The sequence below is a fragment of the Diadema setosum genome, chromosome 21 (genome assembly GCF_964275005.1).
Source record: "Diadema setosum chromosome 21, eeDiaSeto1, whole genome shotgun sequence".
Lineage (NCBI taxonomy): Eukaryota > Metazoa > Echinodermata > Echinoidea > Diadematoida > Diadematidae > Diadema > Diadema setosum.
This window is the reverse complement of record NC_092705.1, coordinates 25,810,649-25,832,131: the sequence shown is the minus strand read 5'-3', so window position 1 is coordinate 25,832,131 and position 21,483 is coordinate 25,810,649. Positions and strand designations below refer to the sequence as shown.

The window sequence follows — 21,483 nt, the reverse complement described above, 5'->3', positions numbered from 1 at the left end:
TCGCGAACCGCGATAAAAACGTCTGAAATTTCATTTTTACGTCGTTGTATCCCCCAAAAGTTGGCAAATATTCTTTACAGAAACCACTGAGCACATTTCCATGAAAGTTACGGTTAGAAAAGACGTCATAAAGACGAAATAAACTCAAAGACAGACGAGCGCTCACGATCACTATCGATACCAACGAGTGGGACAACTCGGCCCACCCTCGACGAGTGGGACGAGATGTCCCGTGGGCCGAGTTAGCCCGACCCCAAGTCTAACTATTCGTCGCGCAATGGCAAGTGCACGCGTAGCTGCTGTCTGTTCCACGATTAGAAATGGCATTTTACTGTCAAAATGGCCAGCAGTTGCACAGAGGCAATACTGTTCTGTGTCCGAGATGACCAAAGTTATAGAGAGAATTGATGAAAAGCGGCAAAGAGCCTTGCAAGGTGGCGGCCAACATCGGATCCAAGCTCAACACAAGAGGGTAACGTTTTCTCAGTCCCGTCCATTATGAAAATTGTTAGTGATGCCACCCCCATGGCCCCACCACACACTGCACTCGGCCTGCACCTGCGCTGCGCTTTTCTTATATTTTGGACTTACTTTTTGGGCAAGTAAAATTAATGTTCGGGCAAGTGTTTTGCAGGAAATTTGAAAATCTGCTTGCCCGACCGGGCAAGTGATAAAATAAAGTTATGTAGCACCCTGAAAAATCCATCTAAAATCCCAAATTTTGCCGTCAAAAACGCAGAATCGCTGCAATTTTTCCAGAGCGCGCGAATTGGGTCCTGTATAAAGAATCAGGGTCACCGAAAAAGCGCCAAAAATTGAAAAATTACACCATTCTGTTGCGAGATTTTTCGCTTATCGCAAGCTCAGAGTGTGATGGTATCCTCAAAAACACAAAAGAAAAACAAAATCTCCATACATGCCGATGCAGTGAATAAATGTACAGCGAAAGGGGCTGAATGCAAGTGCAGAGTCCCCAAAGTTCAGACACAAACGGGCGCCGCAACGTCGCCGATGCAACCTTGTGCAAACAAGGTATGGCGCGTGGATTTTTCAGTGCAAGTGGCTTGTAAAGTTGTATGCGTATTGACATTGCGCGCGTGTCCGAATTTTGGAGAGGCTGTCCGAATTTTGGGGAATTGACAAGGTGATAATATTTGGGGATTCAGTGAAATTTTATGATCTATTTAACAAAATCAATATTGGGAAAAGGTACGTTGATATATTTAACATACATTAAATTATAGATGTAATTTTGTAGAGTATTATTTGAGTTGAACAAATATTGCAAAAAAGCTCAAGTGTCCGAAAATTGGGCTTTTTACTCTAGTCGTGGTAGAACTAGAGTGTCTAGTACCAGTAGTAGACACAGCCCAGCCCAGTACTGCAGTGCCAGTAGCTGTGAAATGGACTGTGTATAAACTAGTTAACCAGGGACATGAAGGAAATACATTTTGGTGTAATTCTAGTGGAGGATCTACCAATCTAGACAGAACGAAGTGCATTTTCATTTTGCCTGGGTTGTAGAGTTGAGAGCTTAGTGAGAGCGAGCGAGTGAGTAGCAAATCAGCATTAAAAGTTTAATCATGTATTTAATTCAAACTACACTCCCATTTATTTATTTTTTTGAGTCAATTGTCAGTGACATGAAATTCTGATGCTCGTATTCGTCGCCATTTACACAAAAGAGTGTAAAACAAAGAAGATATACCTCAACCGCGGCTTAATAAGGTAAACAGTCGCAGTGAAAGGTCACTGAACTTTGGATAGAAAAAAGCATTTGCAGCTTTGATTTCCTGGAATGTCCAGTGGTAATAATTTGTCTTTGATGGGGAGGAAGGGTAGATACAAGAAATAAATAGAAAATAATTTCCACATATGGTAGTATTAAAATGTCACTGTACAAAAAGAAAAAAAAAGTAATTTAGATTTAGTTTTCAGTATTGCTGCAGCTAGAACTAGACCCTCGTGTAGATTTAATAGTAAACTACATTATTTTACTGTCTAGAAATCTAGTGACAGTCGGATGTAGTTTGTTGGTGGCCAGAGTAGAAGTAATTTAAATTGACAATATTTTGCATAAACATGATAATGATGTGTCTAATTTTAAACTCAGAGGTTGCTGTACTGTGGAATATGATTCAATTCTCACAGTGCAAGATCTCAATCTACCATTATGTCAAGAGCTACAAACAATATCTTTTCTCTACTTTTAATTTGGTATGTGCTGAAATGAAGAAACAGAATTTAATACCAATTGACATGCCACCATGTAAAGAATGAAGCAATATTCACCCCTAAAATACTGTATGCTAAATTATGCAATGTCCACCTTCCAGATGCTCGACTAAAGTAGAATCTCTTCTGATTTGTTTTGCAGGGCAAATTGACGGCACGGGAAAGAATTCAGCTGTTGCTGGATCCAGATTCTTTCATCGAGTATGACATGTTTGCAGAACACAGGTGTTCAGACTTCGGCATGGACGCTGATGACAAAAAGGTTCACATTTTTACTGTGTTTGTTCACAGTTACTTCTGTGCCCAAGCCATTGTGCATGCCATGGCCAATGGTAGAGAGGATGAGAATTTTAATTTTAAAAAAGTAAAAGAAAGAGATCTATAAAATATGCATTCTTAGAGTACCTGCAGAATGTCTCATACAGTTAAACTCGCATAAGTCGATCTTCTCGGGACTGAGCAAAACACATCGACTTAGGCGATTTTCGACTTGTGCGTAAGTCGAAAAAAATCGACTTACAGTTACACCACACGTACATAATTATGTATGTTATGTACATGTATGTTGTCTACTCTGGAGCCGAGAGCTGGAGCGGTGTGCCGCAGCACGGGTCGCCCGGCAGGGCCGCGGCTAACTTTGCATGGACAGTGCATTAGTATTGGCACAGGTCCGATTACTTTACACCCTTGTTAAACCTTGGGGAAGTGTATGAACGATATTTGAGCAGTGATTGATTCCAGTTTACCATACAGTGGCTTGAAATGCGTGTAGAGGTGCAATTCTGATTTACCCGTGCCCGTAACTTTCCCCGTACTTTCCGCTTTGAAAACTCGGCAGCTTCATCCATACCACTCCACTGCACAGCGCTGCAAATGCCAAGCTACACTGCAAGCTCAAGGCTGTATATGTGAATGAACGCATGTGTACTGTATGAACGCCTTACTGCGAGTGGAGCAAGTATTAGAGGCGTTCGTACAGCGAGGCTGCGTGCGAAAACAAAAGACCCACAATATTCGTGCGAATTTGCGACATTTATTAGATGGGTAGAGAATGGTTGCATAATCTCTCAACTTTCCCACACCACATTCCATCCAAAGTTAGCAAGAGTTGAAAGAGGAGAGAGGGGGAAAGATAGGGAGAGAAGCGTCATGAAGTCTGGGTCTTATGTAACTATACACAGCCCAGTCGCTGTCATGTAGTACGTCGAAGAGAGTTCAACGATCGCATGCGATTGCTTTGAATTTTGATACTTTAGATCATTTTTTTTTTGTCACCTCAAACTCATCTGACAAACAAAATAATAATGAGTAATAGATAATGAATAATAAATGACAGTGATTTATTACTTAACAAAATCTTATTCGACTTAGGCACAGTGAATTCAGTGGTTTTTCCGTGAAAGTGTTCTTGGAATTTCATCGACTTAGGCGAGTATTCAACTTACAAAATTCGACTTGTGAGTGAGTTAATACACGTAAGTCAATGGGGAAAAATCAGGACTTTTTAAAATCATCGACTTGCGCGATTATTCGACATATGCGACGTCGACTTAGGCGAGTTTAACTGTACTATTCACTACAAAAGCAAAGGAGCTGCATGTACAGTGTTATGTGAAGAATGTGTGGACTCGTATGACTATGTGCATGAGGGAACAGCATGATACATAATTTTCTGGAATGTTTCAGAAACGTACACTGTATTTTTTATATTAAATATATATTCCTATATTCAGTCCACAGAGAGCATACTTTGTATTCATGTTGCTATATGTTACCAGGTATTATTGTTAATTTGATACCATTTGGCTTTCAGAAATGAAAGTTATTATGCATGCCCTCTGAACCAAAAGTCATTTTGTTTTTCAAAGCAACAATAAAAAAGGCATAAGAAGAATAGAACAAATCGAAAAAACAGAAACCAATGTAGACGTAATAAAAATGTACACAGTAATGAATTAGTATTGATAATAATAATGACATTAACAACTATACACAATATTTTTTTACCACCAAAAACCATAACTGCAATTCTTCAAATCTTGATTATCCCTCTCTACTATCTCTATTTAACCAAACAAGATCATATTCATACACATTCTCATATTCACATTAACTCCTTTTGTAATGTTGACCCCTGTGTAGTTTCCAGGAGATGGTGTTGTGACAGGTCATGGCCTCATCAACGGGAGGGTCACTTACGTCTTCAGTCAGGTACGTATGTCCTGTTAACCCGTTGAGGACGGACTGATTTTGCTACAACACGCATTTCCCATACAGATAGACTTTGCATGCCTCCTCTCTGAGCATGATAATCAGGTGTGTGTATCCTGTCAGAAAATAAATGTCCCCATATGCCAGTAGCAGGCAAAACAAAGTAGGCCTAAAGGTAATAATGTCAAGCAGCTAGTAATCCTTTTGTGACACAAACAGGTACTTGTATTTTCTTTCTGTCTCATCAATGGTCAAATCATATGTCTGTCCTCAGTGAGATGATTATCTTGTGTGAAACAAATGGGTAATACAGTGTATATATCTCCTCTACTTTTCATAATTTTTGTCATCATTAATCACTTTTCCAGATGTATCACATATTTTGCATATTCAAAATCACATACATGTATTTTGTATATTCATAATATGTGATACTTTTCAACTGACTCTGTTTGATAAACAAGTATATTTCCTCCTTGTATCACTACAAAGGCTAGACCTCAATATCTAAAACGGGGGTGAACAAGCTATTCAAAATTTACATTTATTTGAACAGTATTCAGAACCTGTAGGGATTTTTTTTTTTTTTTTGTGATACACCAGTTTTCATCTAGGATGCTTGCAATAACAGATCATTCGTTCCATGACATTAACTGTGATATGATTGCTCAATTATAAGATGTGCATTTTGTGTGTGTGTGTGTGTGTGTGTGTGTGTGTGTGTGTGTGTATGTATGTATGTGTGTGTTTTGATGGTTTACATACCAAAGAGCACGGTTTTGTTTGACTATCTTATACCACTGTCACCTCCAGGATTTCACAGTACACGGGGGATCCCTGTCAAGCGCTCATGCCCAGAAGATTTGCAAGGTCATGGACCAGGCCATGCAAGTAGGGGCGCCAGTCATCGGCCTCAACGACTCAGGTGGAGCTCGCATCCAGGAGGGCGTGGAGTCTCTGGCAGGCTACGCCGACATTTTCCAAGTAATTTTTTTTAAACTGTTGCAATATAAAGTTCATTGTGATTGTGATACAGTGGACTCCTGTTATAACAAAGTCCTCGGGACCGGCAGTTTTCTTTCGTTATATTGAAATTTCGTTAAAACTGAGTTAATATACAATAAAAATACATAGAGTGGATAATGTTGCGGCCTGAATTTTCACTTCATCAATAAGCTTCGCCCTCAATAAGTGAGTCTTCTACTAATAGTTTCATATTTGACATTTTATTTGGCAGAGAAATGTGATGTCCTCGGGAGTTGTGCCACAGATCTCCCTGATCATGGGACCCTGTGCTGGTAAGTGGAGAATTGAGGCAGCAGTTGTCATAATGACTGACTGCCAAAATGTTAAAAGATACATCACATAAATCATGAAGATTGATAGAGAAATAAGCTGCATGGATGGATAGATGATCAAATGATTTGATTTTATCTGATATGATTTATTTATTCTCTGTATGGCATCATATAAGATATGTAATATAATCAAACATATGTACAAATATGATACTCACTATAGCTAGTTTCTACAATTTCAAACAATTTTTATTACACACACATGTGTGACATAATTACAGTACATATGTTGTGAATTATTATACAGAACAATTGCCAATACAGTTGAACCTCTCGTATCCGGACAAGTCGGGACCGGGCTCATCCGGATAAGGGATTTGGCCGGATATGGGAGACTCAATGCTTTATACATGTACATATACATACACATGTACTGATGTAGCCCATTGTAGTACCACATGTAGTAATGTGTATACTGCAACCTTTTCATTGTTACACTCAGTAACAGACCCTAAAATAGAGGTTTGTGTTTGCAAGAATGAAATCATTTTCTTTTATAAATTCTGGGGATGATTTACCTAAATAATTATTAAGAAATGTATCAAGTATATGTAATTCATGTGTGTTTGTGTAGGAGTTCTCATGGAGTTGGGAATCCCCCTTTCCTCCCGTAATTATAATATTAAAAAAAAAAATCATGGCGAGATTGCGTCCGTATAATAGAGAGATCCGGATAAAGGGAGGCCGGATAATAGAGGTTCAACTGTAATAAGCTATAAGCTTGACCCTTTGGCAACCGATGATACGATATGTTAATGCAATAAAAGAAGGAAAAGAGAGATAATAAGAAAAGAGACAGAAAGAGTAAGAAAGAGAGGAAAGTGATAGAAACCTTTCGATGCCAGTCTTGCCAGATCAACTCTCAATACATGAATACATATGTGACCCGCTACAACAAAAGGATCCTAAAGTCGCTGACGGGCGAGCCAAGCATGGCCCAGAAAAATGCTATTTTCCGGCCTTTCCTTTGATCATTTAGCTTCGAAATTTCGGCAGATGACAGAAGATACATTAGACTACAAAATTATGTAAAAACAGAAATCCGAACGTTTTGACAAATTTTGGTGATCTGACTCCAAACTCGATTTTCTCGGCTCACCCGTCAGCGACTTTAGGATCCTTTTGTTGTAGCGGGTCGCATATGTACATGATTATAGATTACAGTAATAAGTATATAAATGATAGATAGATACATAAATAAATATCAGGGAGATGGATTGATAGGTCGATTGATAGATAGATGCATAAATGGATAACTTTAGGAAGAGAGAGAAGAGGGAAAAATTATAGTAGTCTCTGTAATCTCTCAAATAGCTAACAAATATCTCTCTCAGCTTTTACAGAAATGATCATTTACAGACTTTATGTGTATTCGAAGGAAACTAGCATCTGTTTATCAGCTGATTCTCTTGTACTCCTACAAGTTGTATTAAAAGTCTTGTTTAACTCCCTATTCAAATTAAATATGAAACATTTGATTTTATTTCTCCTTCCAGGTGGTGCTGTTTACTCTCCTGCTCTCACAGATTTCACCTTTATGGTGAAGGTACGTTAACATCATGTCTTTTTGTCTAACATTTGTAGCTCTTGGGTTTCTGGAGTGACGTCTGTAAATCATCAAAACGCTTGTCAAACTTAACAGATTAGGTAGTGTATGTAAGCAACGCTGCACACTAGCACTGGTCCATGGTCCCTGACCAGTAAAAATCACTGTTGGACCAGTAACTTTTTTCAGGAATGGACTAGTAAAAAATAAAAAAAAACTGGGTACCTACTAGTCCAACAGACAGGTTGGACCAGTAGAAAAAATGGGTTAGTGTGCAACCCTGATGTAAGTATACAATATAGTTGGAAAAAAAACCTATAGAAAATGGTGTTTCATTGGTCAGATGGGAAGAGGAGACAGATTAGAATACTATGCAGTATGAAATATTTGCTTTTTATTTGCTTTTTATTTAATTTGATTTGATTTTATTTAATGCTTGTAGCCCACTCAAAGAGGAAGAATGTGAAGTAAAGCTAATGTTAAACTTTGTTAATCTCTGTATAGGGAGGGAGGACAAAAAATCTGATGTAACTTACAGTTGTTATAGGTTCCAAATAGTGCAAACTAAAGAATTGAATTCCAGGTGAAGGTTTTGCAAATGATGTTTATTTTGCTTTGATTTTACATATCGAGTATATCCTTCAGTTTTATCTTGGTGTGTTTACTGTCACAAGAATTACTTCTTGATTTTCTCCTTATCATTAGGATACCTCGTACCTGTTCATCACTGGACCTGATGTTGTAAAGGTAAGGAAGAATATATTACAGCTTCTAATGCCACCTACTCTTCTTGTCTCAAAATTTCATTCTATGAGAGAATGGAAGAGAGTTAACACTTAGAAATTATATTTGTGTATGGCCCAACATCACAGATCACATTGATGGGTCAGCATCTTTCATCCATATTACAAATCTCTCCTAAAACCTCTGAATTTACTCTGTATTGCAAACTCAGTAACCATTTACCTGTCTGCACCTTATCACATATGTACTTTTCCTTCAAACACTTGATACAAATCAGGCCCCATACACTTGAAGCAAATCTTGAATTATTCAAATTTTTGAAATTCTGTCATTTTTTTTTTTTTTTTTGAACAACTGATTTATATGTCGATGTAGGGCAATTAGTCAACTGGTAGAAATAAAGAAAAAAAAAGAGCTTGAATTAATTTAAACAAGTTTATATGTGCAGCTTTTGAAAACTAGTTCTTCCCAAGTCAAACATCAGCAAAAACAAAAACAAAAACAAGAACAATAACAACACTTTGCATTGCCAGGTTTTGTTTTACTGAAATGCTGAAAAACAAAGTTCCGCATTGCAGTTCTGCCACTTCATATTCTTGTTTTTGATGTGCAGTAAATCCTAGAGGTTTGAAAAAAAAAAGATATTTCAGTTAATAGATTGTTAAGGAAAAAGACAATGATTAAAAGCAAGAATGGCAAATGAATTTTCTACTTAGATTTGGAATAAAGGCACTCTTCCAACTTGGTGCAAGCGGTGTTGTAAATACCTGTATTCATGTACCCCTTGAAGATTTTTTATGATAAATTTGTCTTTTCCGTTGGAATGACATTTCATTTGTTAATTTATTTACTTGTTCCTGTCTTGTTCATCTTGGTTTCTGATAGTACATTTGATATCAAGAAAGCATTTCATTTTGGTTCATATTATTATCAAGAAAGGATTTTATTTTGGTTCATATTATTTAATGATTGTGTTCTATTCCAGGCTGTCACACAAGAAGATGTCACATACGAACAGTTGGGAGGAGCCAAGACCCACACATCAGTCTCAGGTGAGCTTTATACAGGTAGAGAGAGGAAAAAAACCCATCAAAGTGACCAGTGCATGGCAGAGAGAAACAAAAGTACTGAATTGTGTTGCAGTGCTCCTTTGTAGACAATACGGTACTGAACATGGCAGTTTGGTCTGTCCTACATATTTCTAATTGACAGATAAGCTGCCAAGTGCTGTGAACTCTTTCAAAGTCATGTTTAGTTAAAAGTTTTGTGTCCTGATTCTGCTTTTATTTTTTTGCGGGAGGCAGTATTCTCCATCGTCAAACTGAGGTATTTGCCGTGACAAGTCTTCATACACTTTCATGGCATCAGTCTCAGTTGATGAATGGGTGAGGTCGTGTAGTAGATTGTTGTTTGCCTTGAAAATGTCAGATACTATCAGACAAGTGATCATCTTGTTATGTTCGAGAGGATGTGGGTGTCTGTTAACATTCCTTAATGTCAGCAACATGGTTCTCAAGTGTTCTCTTGTGTTGTTTTCTTGGGGGTTAGGGGGTTAGGGTTAGGGTTGTGATAGTGTTGTAGGTTCAGTTTGATGTGAGGATTAGGATTGGGGTTAGGGTTATGTTTGTGGGTAGATTCTGTGTTTGGCTTAGCATGCAGATCTTTCATTGCAGCAATTGTCACAGGAGCAAATGTCATGCAACCCTGTTGAAAACAGATAAAATACTACTGTACGAGCTGAAATTTTCGCGGTGGTTTTATTTTCGAGAATTTCGCGAATCGCCTTTGAACCGCGAAAATAACGCACGCATAACTAAGTTCAGTTAGGCCCTCGCAACCGCGAAATTAACAACACGCAAAAATGTCCTCCAAGTACCAATACGCGAATATATCTGTACGCGAAAATTTCAGCTCATACAGTATTTATAATGCACCTTTTTACAATACTCTTTGTGTTGTGTGTTGTAAGTGGATATTACATGATATTGCCTCCTCTGCCCACAGGTGTCGCCCACGGCGCCTTCGAGAACGACATCGATGCCCTGAACCAGATGAGGCGACTCTTCAACTATCTTCCCCTCAGCAACCAGGACGCGTCTCCCGTCATCCAATGTGACGATCCTCGGTGAGTCAACACCCCCACCCCCGATGACAATTCTGAACCTGCCCATTTACATTTGAGCCAATGATGGATACTGTAAGCACAGAAATTTTTGCAGTACATTGATTTTCACGTACTTCGTGCTACTTCAGGCTGGCACGAATTCTAAAACCCACAAAAATATCTTCACAATTTTCACTGCTCATTTTGAATGGGTTGACAATTGTGCATCACAAATTCAAGAACCCAGCAATATATTTTCGAGCCGCTCAGCACGAAACATTAATCACACGAAAATATTGATGTTTACAGGAGATGGAGTTGTGGTCATTGGCTGAGCATCGTTGGTGCCTTTCCTCTGTCATTACCAACTTGTAACCCACTTGTATACAGTGCCAATGACCTTTTTAGACTGTGGTCATGTAAGGGTTAGAAAGAAATGTAATCTCTAAGCAGTGTAGAAAGGTGACCTTTTTTTGTGTGCCGTTCCAAAGTATGAAGTCGTGGCTGACCAGTAATTACTTGGACAGTTTTTTTATCTGATGCCATTTTTACAAGTCTGCTTTTTCATCTTTGTTCGTTTGCCCCAAACCAGTGACCGCCTTGTTCCCATCCTGGATGATCTGGTCCCCCTCGAGTCCAACAAACCTTACAGCATGAAAGATGTCATCCTGGCAGTAAGTAATACAGGATTCATTCTTGTCATGTGACCACAGCAGGGCTGCCAAGTCTATTGATGTATTTATCACCTCCGCCAAGGAAAGGAGGTCTTGTGATCATTGGCATTCGTTTGTCTGTTTGCAAAATAACTCAGAAAGATGTCAACAGATTTGAACAAAACTTGCAGAAAGTCAGTAATGACACAAGAAAGAGATGATTAAATTTTGGTAGTGATCCAGGAATTTTTATGGCATTTGGAAGGATTTTTTGTCTAGTTGGCATGATAGATTCCTTATTTTACAAAGACCGTTTAGATGAACCAAGGAAGTTTGTGGAATCAGATATCAGTCGATGTTGAAGGGAATCAACTGACTGGAGGATAAGGATGTTTGAAATACACACAGATACCTTTGTGCTGATGTCTGAAAAGCCAGAGATAATGATGGGGTGGAGGGGGAGTTGGAAGATGACAGACATTAAAGGCATAATTTACCATTTGCAGATGAAACAAAAACCCAGCATTAGTGCTTTAAATTAGTTCTAAAATGTGAGTTAGGGATAAAAACAACCACTGTGAAAATTTTAATCTGTAAAATGGATGTTAATTATAGTTAAATATACAAAATGTGAACAATAGCTATAATAAAAATGTTTCCAGACTAAACCGTCTACAGTTATGGTTTATTGAGAAAAATGCTGACATCTCCTTATATTTTAGGCTTCATTGCACAAATTTTATATGGGAGGGTGTTTTGTGGTACAACACCTACACATTGCATGAAAAGCGATATCTTGAACATTTTTCAAATCACTGTTCCCAAAGGTAAACTGGACCTTTAACTTTTTAATTCACAAAGATATGCAAAACACAGATAGACAGACAGATATGTACGCATACATTTTTAGAGTAAATTTTTGTTTTTCATCCAATTTATACAACATTACACAATTATATAAAAGTAGATGAGCCTTTATTTTTCTGTTTGGCATAGGCTGAGGCAGCACTCTTTTCAAGTCCTTGAGGCAAGCTGAACAACCAGAGATGTCACATTCCTGGGCCATACACCTTGACTCTTGAAGTTACTTCAACATTTCAAATGTTTCCTGTGTTTCATATTCGTCTCAAGAGCATATTTAAAGCTGCTGAAGTAACTTGTTTGTGTTTTGTTTTTGTTTTTTTTTCACAGACCGTAGATAACAGGGACTTCTTTGAGATCATGCCAGCCTATGCCAAGAACATCCTTGTCGGCTTCGCACGGATGAACGGTCGCACCGTGGGAATCGTCGGCAACGAACCGAAAGTTGCCTCAGGTGAGATTATATGGACACCTTAATGAGCAGTTTGGCATTTTTGTCACCAAAAAAAAAAATTGTTTATCAAATCCTGTGGACTGCAACTTCAGACCACCGCACACTATATGACTTTCAGTCACAAAACTGACCGACTTTGGATCTGAAATAAACAAGCGTGTTCATTTTGAGGCTATTCTGATTTATTTTATATCCAAAGTTGGTCAGTCGTGCGACCAGAAGTCGTATAGTGTGCGATGGCCTTTATTCTCACTCTACGCAGAGAACATTTCTGATGATATAATGTCTGCATGGCAAAAGGCAATTAGGATGAGTTTTGTTGTCATAATAAAAAAAGTCCATCTTTTGTCACTTGCTATGATAATCAATAGCAACAAAACATTTGTTAAACTAGCATCCATCTCCACTCTTTCTTCAGTGAATGAGTAAATGATTAAGCAAACAATTTTAAATAAATTGATAAATAAGTGAATAAATAAAATAATAAATAGATCTAAGCAATCAAACAAATACTATTTTATTAGATTTTTTATGTCAAAAAAAACAAACCTTTTTAATGTGAGAGATTTGCAGTCTTCATAGAACGACTCCTGTTGGAAATTCAGCAGTATTATCTCAAGTAACAATTCTTGTACTTGTTTGTCGTGGTTCCTGTTGTGAAAGATATCTGTTGCATTGCCATATGAAGTCATGATAATGTCTTAGCTGCATTTTTGAAGACATTTGAGGCAATGCGTCACTCACTCAGCTGGCTGTATTGTGCTCCATTACAGGCTGCCTTGACATCAACTCGTCGGTGAAGGGCGCCCGCTTCGTGAGGTTCTGCGATGCCTTCAACATCCCTCTCATTACATTTGTGGATGTGCCAGGATTTTTACCCGGTAAGACAGTAACACAAGAGGGCAGTAGCATGTTGTGATGTCAGTTCAATCCCAATGTGCCGATGTGTCTCCACAAAAGCAGATGGTTGAAACGCCACTATGTCTTCTTTCATTCTTTGCTGTTTTATATGTTTTAGGTTTTTTTGCCATTCATAGAAGCACATAACACAAGAATGTCTTTTCATAATAATGCTGTAGGTCAAATTTGTTGGAAATCATTCATGTGTGCTGTATCATATCCTTAAAACTGATGCTTCCATGCTTATTGCTGTTATGCATAAAGAAGCTGAAATCTCTGCTATTTCTGGCCAACATCAAGGCAGAAAAATGATAGATAAATTACAAAGAGAAAAGAAATGCATCTTAATTAAATTGGATAGCAATGATCATGCTGGCAAAACTTCCCGAAGTTGAAGTTCTCAAAGTTTTGCCAGTGTGACCACACTTGACTAGGGCCTAGAAAGGCCCTTTCCTGTCAAGAACATTCATTTTTGTGGATGTTGTTGTGTCATGGTGTTTAATTTTTGAAATTCACACCATAGGCAGGGCTGCACACTGGCGCCGGTCCGACGGTCAAAGACCGGTAAAAGTCACTGTCGGACCGGTAACTTTTCAGGAAATCCACAAGTTACCGGTCCGACATGACCAGTAAAAAAAAAAAAAAGCATTGGTGGGGTCAGTAGAAAGAAAAAGAGCAGCCCCGATCAGGGAGAAACAGAATGCAAGATATCGCACTGTTCAACAAGTTTTACACAAGTTTTCGTTTATGTCTACCGGTGCACTTTGTACAGTAAACATACATTAGTTTTGAGCACTAGCAGTCGACCAGTTATTCGCCCTCGCTTGCGCATTTGGTGCTGCTCACGCGCTGCCATGCAATGCAATACATGCAGAGCATGTACAGTGTAACTGCTTTTCGTTTGCTTGGCGGTCATGCCAGACAAGAAGCATTGATAGAAGCGCACGCATTTCTGGGTCATTTTACGCATGCTTTTTTTAACGCAAGATCGATCCGATCCCGGCTTCGCAGCAGCGTGGCAGTTATGTTAGAACTAATTTACTTGTGTCGATTTTTAGAAAAAGTAAAAACACATTCGATATTCAGCGATACAGTAAATGGATCTGATTGCGTTCATTTTCATTTTACACAGTCATTTCACAAATGAATATTTTCATTTGCTCAGAATGGTCTCATAATGAAGATAGGCGCAAAAAGGATCACGAAATCGGCTCTTCCGTGTACTTTTTAAGAACGCATGCACAAAATGTGAATAGATAATACTAGGGAGGAAAAAAAATCATGAAATCATGGCAGTCCCGCTTACATATTTGAGGTAGAAATCGTCCCAAAAAGGATCATGAATTCGACCGGCTTTCAAAAGCTTATGTACGAAATGCGAAGAGATTATAGAGGAGAAAAAAAAAACATAAAGGACACATTTTGGTGAGTGCATCATAAAAGATTACAGCCGAATAACAATTCATGAAATCAACGCAATCCCGTTGAAATTTGAGGAAATAATAGGGGCAAAAAGGATCTTGAATTCAGTCCTGCATGCCGTGTTGGTTATCAAAAACGCATGCACAAATGCGACGAGATTATCGGGAGAAAAATAAAAAACACATTTTACCCTTCTGGTGCATGCATCATAAAAAATTACATCTGAAGTAATTCATGAAATCGCCACAATCCCGCTGATATTTGAGGTAGAAATAGGCGCAAAAAGGATCGTGAATTCGGCCGTGTCGTATACCTTTTAAGAACGCATGTACGAAATGGGAAAAGATTAGCGGGAGAAAAATAAAGGACACATTTTCACCCCTTTTGGCGCTTGCATCATATAGATTACAGCCGAATAGTAATTCATGAACATTTTGCAATCCCGTTGGAATTTGAGTAAACAATACGCGCAAAAAGAATATCGAATTCGGCCCTGCATGCAAAAATGTATAATTTTGAAAACGCATGCACAAATGCGAAGAAATTATCGGGAGAAAAATAAAGAAAGCATTTTCAACCCTTCTGGTGAATGTATCACAAAAGATTTCAGCCGAAAAAATTAATGACATATCGCAATCCCGCTGATATTTGATGTAGAAATAGGCGCTAAAAGGATCGTGAATTCGGCCGTGACGTATAGGCATGTACGCAATGCGAAGTGATTATTGGGTGAAAAATACAGGACACATTTTCAAACCCTTTTGGCCCGTGCATCATAAAGACTAGAGCCGAATAATAATTCATAAAATCATCGCAATCCCGTTGAAGTTTGAGGAAACGATAGGCGCAAAAGAATCATGATTTTTGGCCGTGTCGTGTATCTTTTAAGAACGCATTTACGAAATGCGAAGAGTTTATCGGGGGAAAATAAAGGACACATTTTCAATCCCTTTTGGCGCATGTATCATAAAAGATTGCATCCGGAGTCATACATGAAATCATCGCAATCCCGCTGATATTTCAGGTAGAAATAGACGCAAAAAGGATCGTGAATTCGGCCGTGTCGTATACCTTTCAAGAACGCATGTACGGAATGCAAAGAAATTATGGGGAGAAAAATAAAGAACGCATTTTCAACCATTCCAGCTGGTGCGTGCATCACAAAAGATCAGAAGTAATTCATGAAATTGCCACAATTCGGCTGATATTTAATGTAGAAATAGGCGATAAAAGGATCGTGAATTCAGCCGTGTCGTATGTACGCATGTACGAAATGCGAAGAGATTATTGGGAGAAAAATACAGGACGCATTTTCAACCCCTTTTGGCCCGAGCATCATAAAGATTACAGCCGAATAATAATTCATGAAATCATCGCAATCCCGTTGAAGTTTTAGGAAACAATAGGCGCAAAAAGAATCATGATTTTTGGCCGTGTCGTATATCTTTTAAGCACGCATTTACGAAATGCGAAGAGTTTATCCGGGAAAAATAAAGGACACATTTTCAACCCATTTTGGCGCGTTATGATTACAGCCGAAGTTATTCATAAAATCATCGCAATCCCGCTGATATTTTAGGTAGAAATAGGCGCAAAAAGGATAGTGAATTCTGCCGTGTCGTATACCTTTCAAGAACGCATGTACGGAAAGCGAAGAGATTATGGGGAGAAAAATAATGAACGCATTTTCAACCATTCTCGCCGGTGCTTGCATCACAAAAAGTTACATCCGAAGTAATTCATGAAATCGCCACAATTCCGCTGAATTTTGAGGTAGAAAAAGGCGCAAAAAGTATCATAAATTCAACCATGTGGTGCATCTTTTTAAGAACGCACTTACGAAATTCGAAGAGTTTATCGGGAAAAATAAAGGACACATTTTCAACCTCTTTTGGCGCTTGCATCATAAAAGATTACAGCCGAAGTAATTTATGAAATCGTCACAATCCCGCTGATATTTGAGGTAGAAACAGGCGCAAAAAGTATCATGAATTCGGCCATGTGGTGCATCTTTTTTTAAGAACGCACTTACGAAATTCGAAGAGTTTATCGGGAAAAATAAAGGACACATTTTCAACCTCTTTTGGCGCTTCCATCTGAAAATATTACAGCCGAAGTAATTTATGAAATCGTCACAATCCCGCTAATATTTGAGGTGGAAATGATTGCGAATTTGGCCCTGCATGTCGTGTACCTTTCAAGAACGCATGCACAATGCGAATAGATTATCGGGAGAAAAATAAAGAACCCCTTGAAGCGCGTGCAACAGAAAATATCACAGCTAAAATAATTCATTAAATCGTCGCAATCCAACTGACCACCAAGAGCAGGTTACGCAGTAAGTTCGTGTGCCGATGTTTAGAAAAAGGTCACAAACGCATTTGATACAATCTGATTTTGTTCATTATCATTTTACACTGTCATTCACAAACAAACATTCTATTTTTCCCTATCTTTTTTTAAATTTCTTGTGCAATAAATAATGCAAGTTTAAAAAAAAACTATTAATCTGTAAAATGTACATGGGTAAGGGGGTACGTCCATAAAAAAACAATAAAATAAGTTTGCAAGTCATTTGATGTTTTTTTTTTTTTTGTAAATTTTCTGTTCGGACCGGTAAAAAATGGTAAAACGGGGCATTTACCGGTCCGACAGAGACAGGTTGGACCGGCAGAAAAAATGGGTTAGTGTGCAGCCCTGCCATAGGATATGTTTTGTGCAGCCAATATGTCGGAGCAACAGGAGATCAAAGAAGATGTGAAGTATTTAGAAAAAATGGAGCAGAGCTCATATTTCAAAGTTCAAAATTGAAGTATTATTATGTTCGGTTGATATCTATCCCTAGGAACCAGTCAGGAGTATGGAGGCATCATCAGACATGGGGCTAAGCTTCTGTATGCATACGCTGAGGCCACAGTACCAAAGATTACCGTCATCACAAGAAAGGTGAGCACTACAGCACTATGGATAAAGCTCTTGACTCTTAACCCCATTTTAAGTGGACTTTCTTGGGACCAAGATTTTACTGTGGAAAGGGGAAAGAATTCCAAATTAATGTATGGAATTGAGTGAATGCAGCAATGTTGGTAGAACTCATCAGCAAAGTTTGACGAAAATCAAACAATTAGTTGAAAAGTAATAAACTTTTTAAAGTTTTGGTGCTGCCATCACAGGATTAGAAGACTACAAGAGTATATGATGTCACTGTAGAACAGTGATATAAAAAAAATCAAAGATTTTCCACAAAATTTTATTATTTATGAAAAGTACACATTCCTTTGACTTGTTTCTGACACATGTTAAGGGTAATATTATTCCCCCTGCTTTCTGAAAGAGGTAAGTCAGTGACTCTTGCATTTCACTAGAAAATTGAAATTTCCTCTTCCATGTAGGCGTACGGAGGAGCATATGATGTGATGAGCTCAAAGCATCTGAGAGGAGACATCAACTATGCCTGGCCAACTGCTGAGGTGGCCGTCATGGGGGCTGCTGTAAGTAATACACCAATAATGCACGGTAGTGAGTGTATTCTGGGCCCAAATTGTGCACAATGTGTGAGAGGAGCCCCTGGATAATTCATACCACATCAGAGTCTGTAAGACTTGAGTGCAGTATATCCAGGTGGTGAATTAAGCACAGAGTGCATTATTTCGGCCCGTGGATGCAAAAGCAAATGTGCATTATTTGTTTTATACAATTCCTTCTTACTGAGCTGCTCCATCCAAAAGCCAGTGAATGGACAATTGAATTGATACATAATGTGCTAAACCTGAACTCTAGCGAGTGTAGGTGTAATGCATTTGGTGTGGTTGGTTTTCAGCACTCCCATGCAAATGGTGCCACAGTGCAGTCCACTGAATGTCATGTGACCTGATTCCAACCAGTCAGATTGCAGAACTTTTTTGGAAGTTGCATAAAATTATATGCTGTATGCTTTGAGAGTGGGGAAACGGTGTGCGCACTTCCTGCAGTTTGTTTGTGTGATTGTGCATTTGTCACTGTATTTAGAGAGCAGTATGTGGACCCGATGTTTCAGAATTTATACATACCATTCACGCAACTTGTAAGCCTTGTTGGTGATCTATGCGATTTCTTTTGTATCTTTGACATAGTGCATATGTTTAGTTTTCCAAATATTTCAATACGTACTTGTATGTGTAATCAGTTATCCAACTATTCACTTTTCCACCATAAAAGGTATTCAGAAATCCAAATATTACAATATCTTCAAACAAATGTAGACGTACAGAAGTGTACATGAGAGTGTAGCTGCACTATACAAGTATGCTCACTGCTTTATGTATTTGTGTCATCATGGGCAGATTGATTATCTGCAAACATTGGAATCCTGTTCCACAGGCAGACTCGAACAATGTGTTTCTAGGTGTGACTTGTCCTTCCGATGTATTTGTGAAGTGGGGGAAAATAATCTTTACATGCTTCCACTCTTGATGATCATATTTGCAGGGAGCAGTGAAGATCATTTTCCGCGATGGCCAGGAGGCGGCAGAGAGGGAACGAGAGTACATCGATAAGTTTGCCAACCCTTTTCCGGCCGCCACAAGAGGTGAGTAACGAAAGAGCTCAGAGACATCTCCTCTGCATGTATGTATTTACACTTGATGCTGGGTCCCATTGTCGTGCGATATGCTATGCACACCACAATTGGCCTTTAGTAACTGATCCTGGAATTTTTTGTTCATGTCTATCACAATATGCGTCACAAATGTAGTCTTAATCAGGGGGTAATCGTGGTAATATTATCAGATCTTGAGGTCAGTCGTGGCAATTGCGTTAATCATAGAAAAGTTTTGGACAGTTCAAAAATTTTCTATGATGAACGCAATTGCCACGACTGACCTCAAAATCTGATAAGATCTGATGAGATCATCATGATTACTCCATGATTCATGATTAGGACAATGATTTCATTTGTGGTGCAAATTGTGACAGATAATTAACAAAAATTCCACAATTAGCTACTGATAGCCAATCTTGGCGTGTGTAGTAGATGGCAAGACAGTAGAAACCAAGAATAGGACACTAGAGAGCATGCGTGCTGTGGACTTTGTTCAGAATGAACAACCCTTTAGTTGTCATTGGATGGTACTATCACATTTATGTGGCAATGGATTCATGACTCATTTGGTGCATGAAACAGATAATGACATATTTTTCATGAATTTTAAAATTTCCCTGGCAAGGCAGTTGTTAAATTGTTATTTACATTGCTGTTTTTCGCAACCATAGAAAGATGACGCTTGAGTGTAACAATTTTGAGACTTTTTCCAAATGAGATTCAAAAAAAAAGAAGGAGAAAGAATTTAAAAAGTGTATATTACTAGATTTCTGTGCCTGGACACCAGGGATACTGAAGACGTTACGGTCTTCATTGGTTTGTATGTATTTTGTTTTCTCTTTGATGTTTCATCATTTTTTTTCTGTCATTTCTGTCATTTGTGTCATTTACCAAGAAATAAGCTTTTTCAGCAGCTATAAATGTCTTTTCCCCCCATTTCACACCCTATCCAGGGTTTGTTGATGACATCATTCCCCCCAACGTGACCCGGAAGAGAATCTGCCGTGACCTCGACCTTTTGGCCAGCAAGGTCCAGAGCAACCCGCCCAAGAAACATGCCAACATGCCACTTTGATGATAATGCTAGAGCAGTCGGTAAAACAGCAATAAGTTCAGGGCACAAAAGATGAATACTATTTCAGATTGTGGGATTTGAGGTATGGTATCTAAACTGTTGGCTGCATACTAACAGTGAATAGGGATTGGGTTGCAGGAATGTAGATATAGGGGAATCCTAGTATATGTGAATGATATGCAATCAACATTGGTTGTCATGGAGACCGTCCAGCCATTGTCTGGGGGAGGGATGGCGGAAAGAGAACCAATGAAGACCAGGGCCTTGTTTCATAAAAAGTTGATATGATAGCAACTCTTGCTGGAATGGCAATTGTCATGGTCACGACAAGAATCCAGCTTCCTGATTGGCTGTTGCTATTGGAAGTTACCATTCCAGCAAGAGTTGCTATCCTAACATCTTTTATGAAATGGGGCCCAGGTCTTCTAGAAGCTTCTTAAACAATTATGTGAATGTGTCACATTATGTTTCATTCAGTGAAATTCTCCTCCTTCCATCTCTTGAAAGACTTGTAAACTCTTGTTGACTGGTAAAATGTCCATCTTGAAGAAATGTTTGTCTCAATTGCACAACCATTTATATCAAGATGATGCTTCTTATATGATGATCTTGTATTCTGAAATAAGGCAAACAAAATATTGGGAAAGGCTCCTCAGAGTGTAAAGCGAGTTTAAACCTTTAGAACTTCCTGTGTTTGTTATTCAAGAAAGTTTTTCATGTGAGGTCATTATGCTGAGAAAATCATTATGCCCATATCTTGTGTGCTAGCAGCACATTTTGCACATATATACTCGCACTGTCCCCACAGCATCACCAAATGAAAATGATGGTATGTAAGCAAAGCAATGCTTTCCCTCATGGATATCTTGTTCTATCAGTGCAGTATTTTCATTGAATTTTCCACTGGACGCTGTATGCAAGAAACTTTATGACATAATGTGAGATATGTCCAGTATGTCATAGTGTGTTCTTTTTTTTTCATATAAATTTGTCACTTATTAGATCTCAAATGTGCAAGCTCTCTCTTGGGGACTTCCTCACACTGCAACATGATGTGGTGTCCATTTGTCAATGAGAACTGACATTATTGTTGTTGGAAACCAAAAATCTACATCACTCCATATTTTTGTATTCAAGTTTCTCTTTCTTATCAGAGGAAAGAGAATTTTACTCGAGACCATTATGTGTTTACCCTGTGTGGATTTACCCAGATATCCGAGTGCAGGCTGTATGTGGATACATTTGTGCTTTACCTTGAACCTGTGGGACTGAAATTCTAGTTGAGAATGAATGTTTTATATGTTTCTTTGAAGTGAAACCTTTTTACCCTTGTCTGTGAAA

General features: G+C 38.5%; 1 protein-coding gene across 1 annotated transcript; it reads left to right on the top strand.

Moving 5' to 3' along the window:
• Window positions 1-275: 275 nt before the first annotated feature.
• On the top strand, window positions 276-20,459 carry LOC140244159 (propionyl-CoA carboxylase beta chain, mitochondrial-like). Its single transcript, XM_072323789.1, has 16 exons — window positions 276-472; window positions 2,378-2,497; window positions 4,378-4,446; window positions 5,260-5,430; window positions 5,684-5,744; window positions 7,301-7,350; window positions 8,056-8,097; window positions 9,080-9,146; window positions 10,099-10,219; window positions 10,791-10,872; window positions 12,043-12,166; window positions 12,940-13,047; window positions 17,334-17,434; window positions 17,881-17,979; window positions 18,956-19,055; window positions 20,021-20,459. The coding sequence occupies exons 1-16, from the start codon at window positions 278-280 to the stop codon at window positions 20,140-20,142; spliced, it is 1,632 nt and encodes a 543-aa protein (XP_072179890.1). The 5' UTR covers window positions 276-277; the 3' UTR covers window positions 20,143-20,459.
• Window positions 20,460-21,483: the final 1,024 nt, after the last annotated feature.

What these genes read in the sequence shown, in the direction of transcription:
- LOC140244159 (XM_072323789.1), top strand. Translation starts at nt 278, where the DNA reads ATGGCAAGTGCACGCGTAGCTGCTGTCTGTTCCACGATTAGAAATGGC. An exon ending in ATTTCACCTTTATGGTGAAG is followed by an intron (nt 7,351 to 8,055) that starts GTACGTTAACAT and finishes CCTTATCATTAG; the next exon opens with GATACCTCGTACCTGTTCAT. An exon ending in ATCCAATGTGACGATCCTCG is followed by an intron (nt 10,220 to 10,790) that starts GTGAGTCAACAC and finishes GCCCCAAACCAG; the next exon opens with TGACCGCCTTGTTCCCATCC.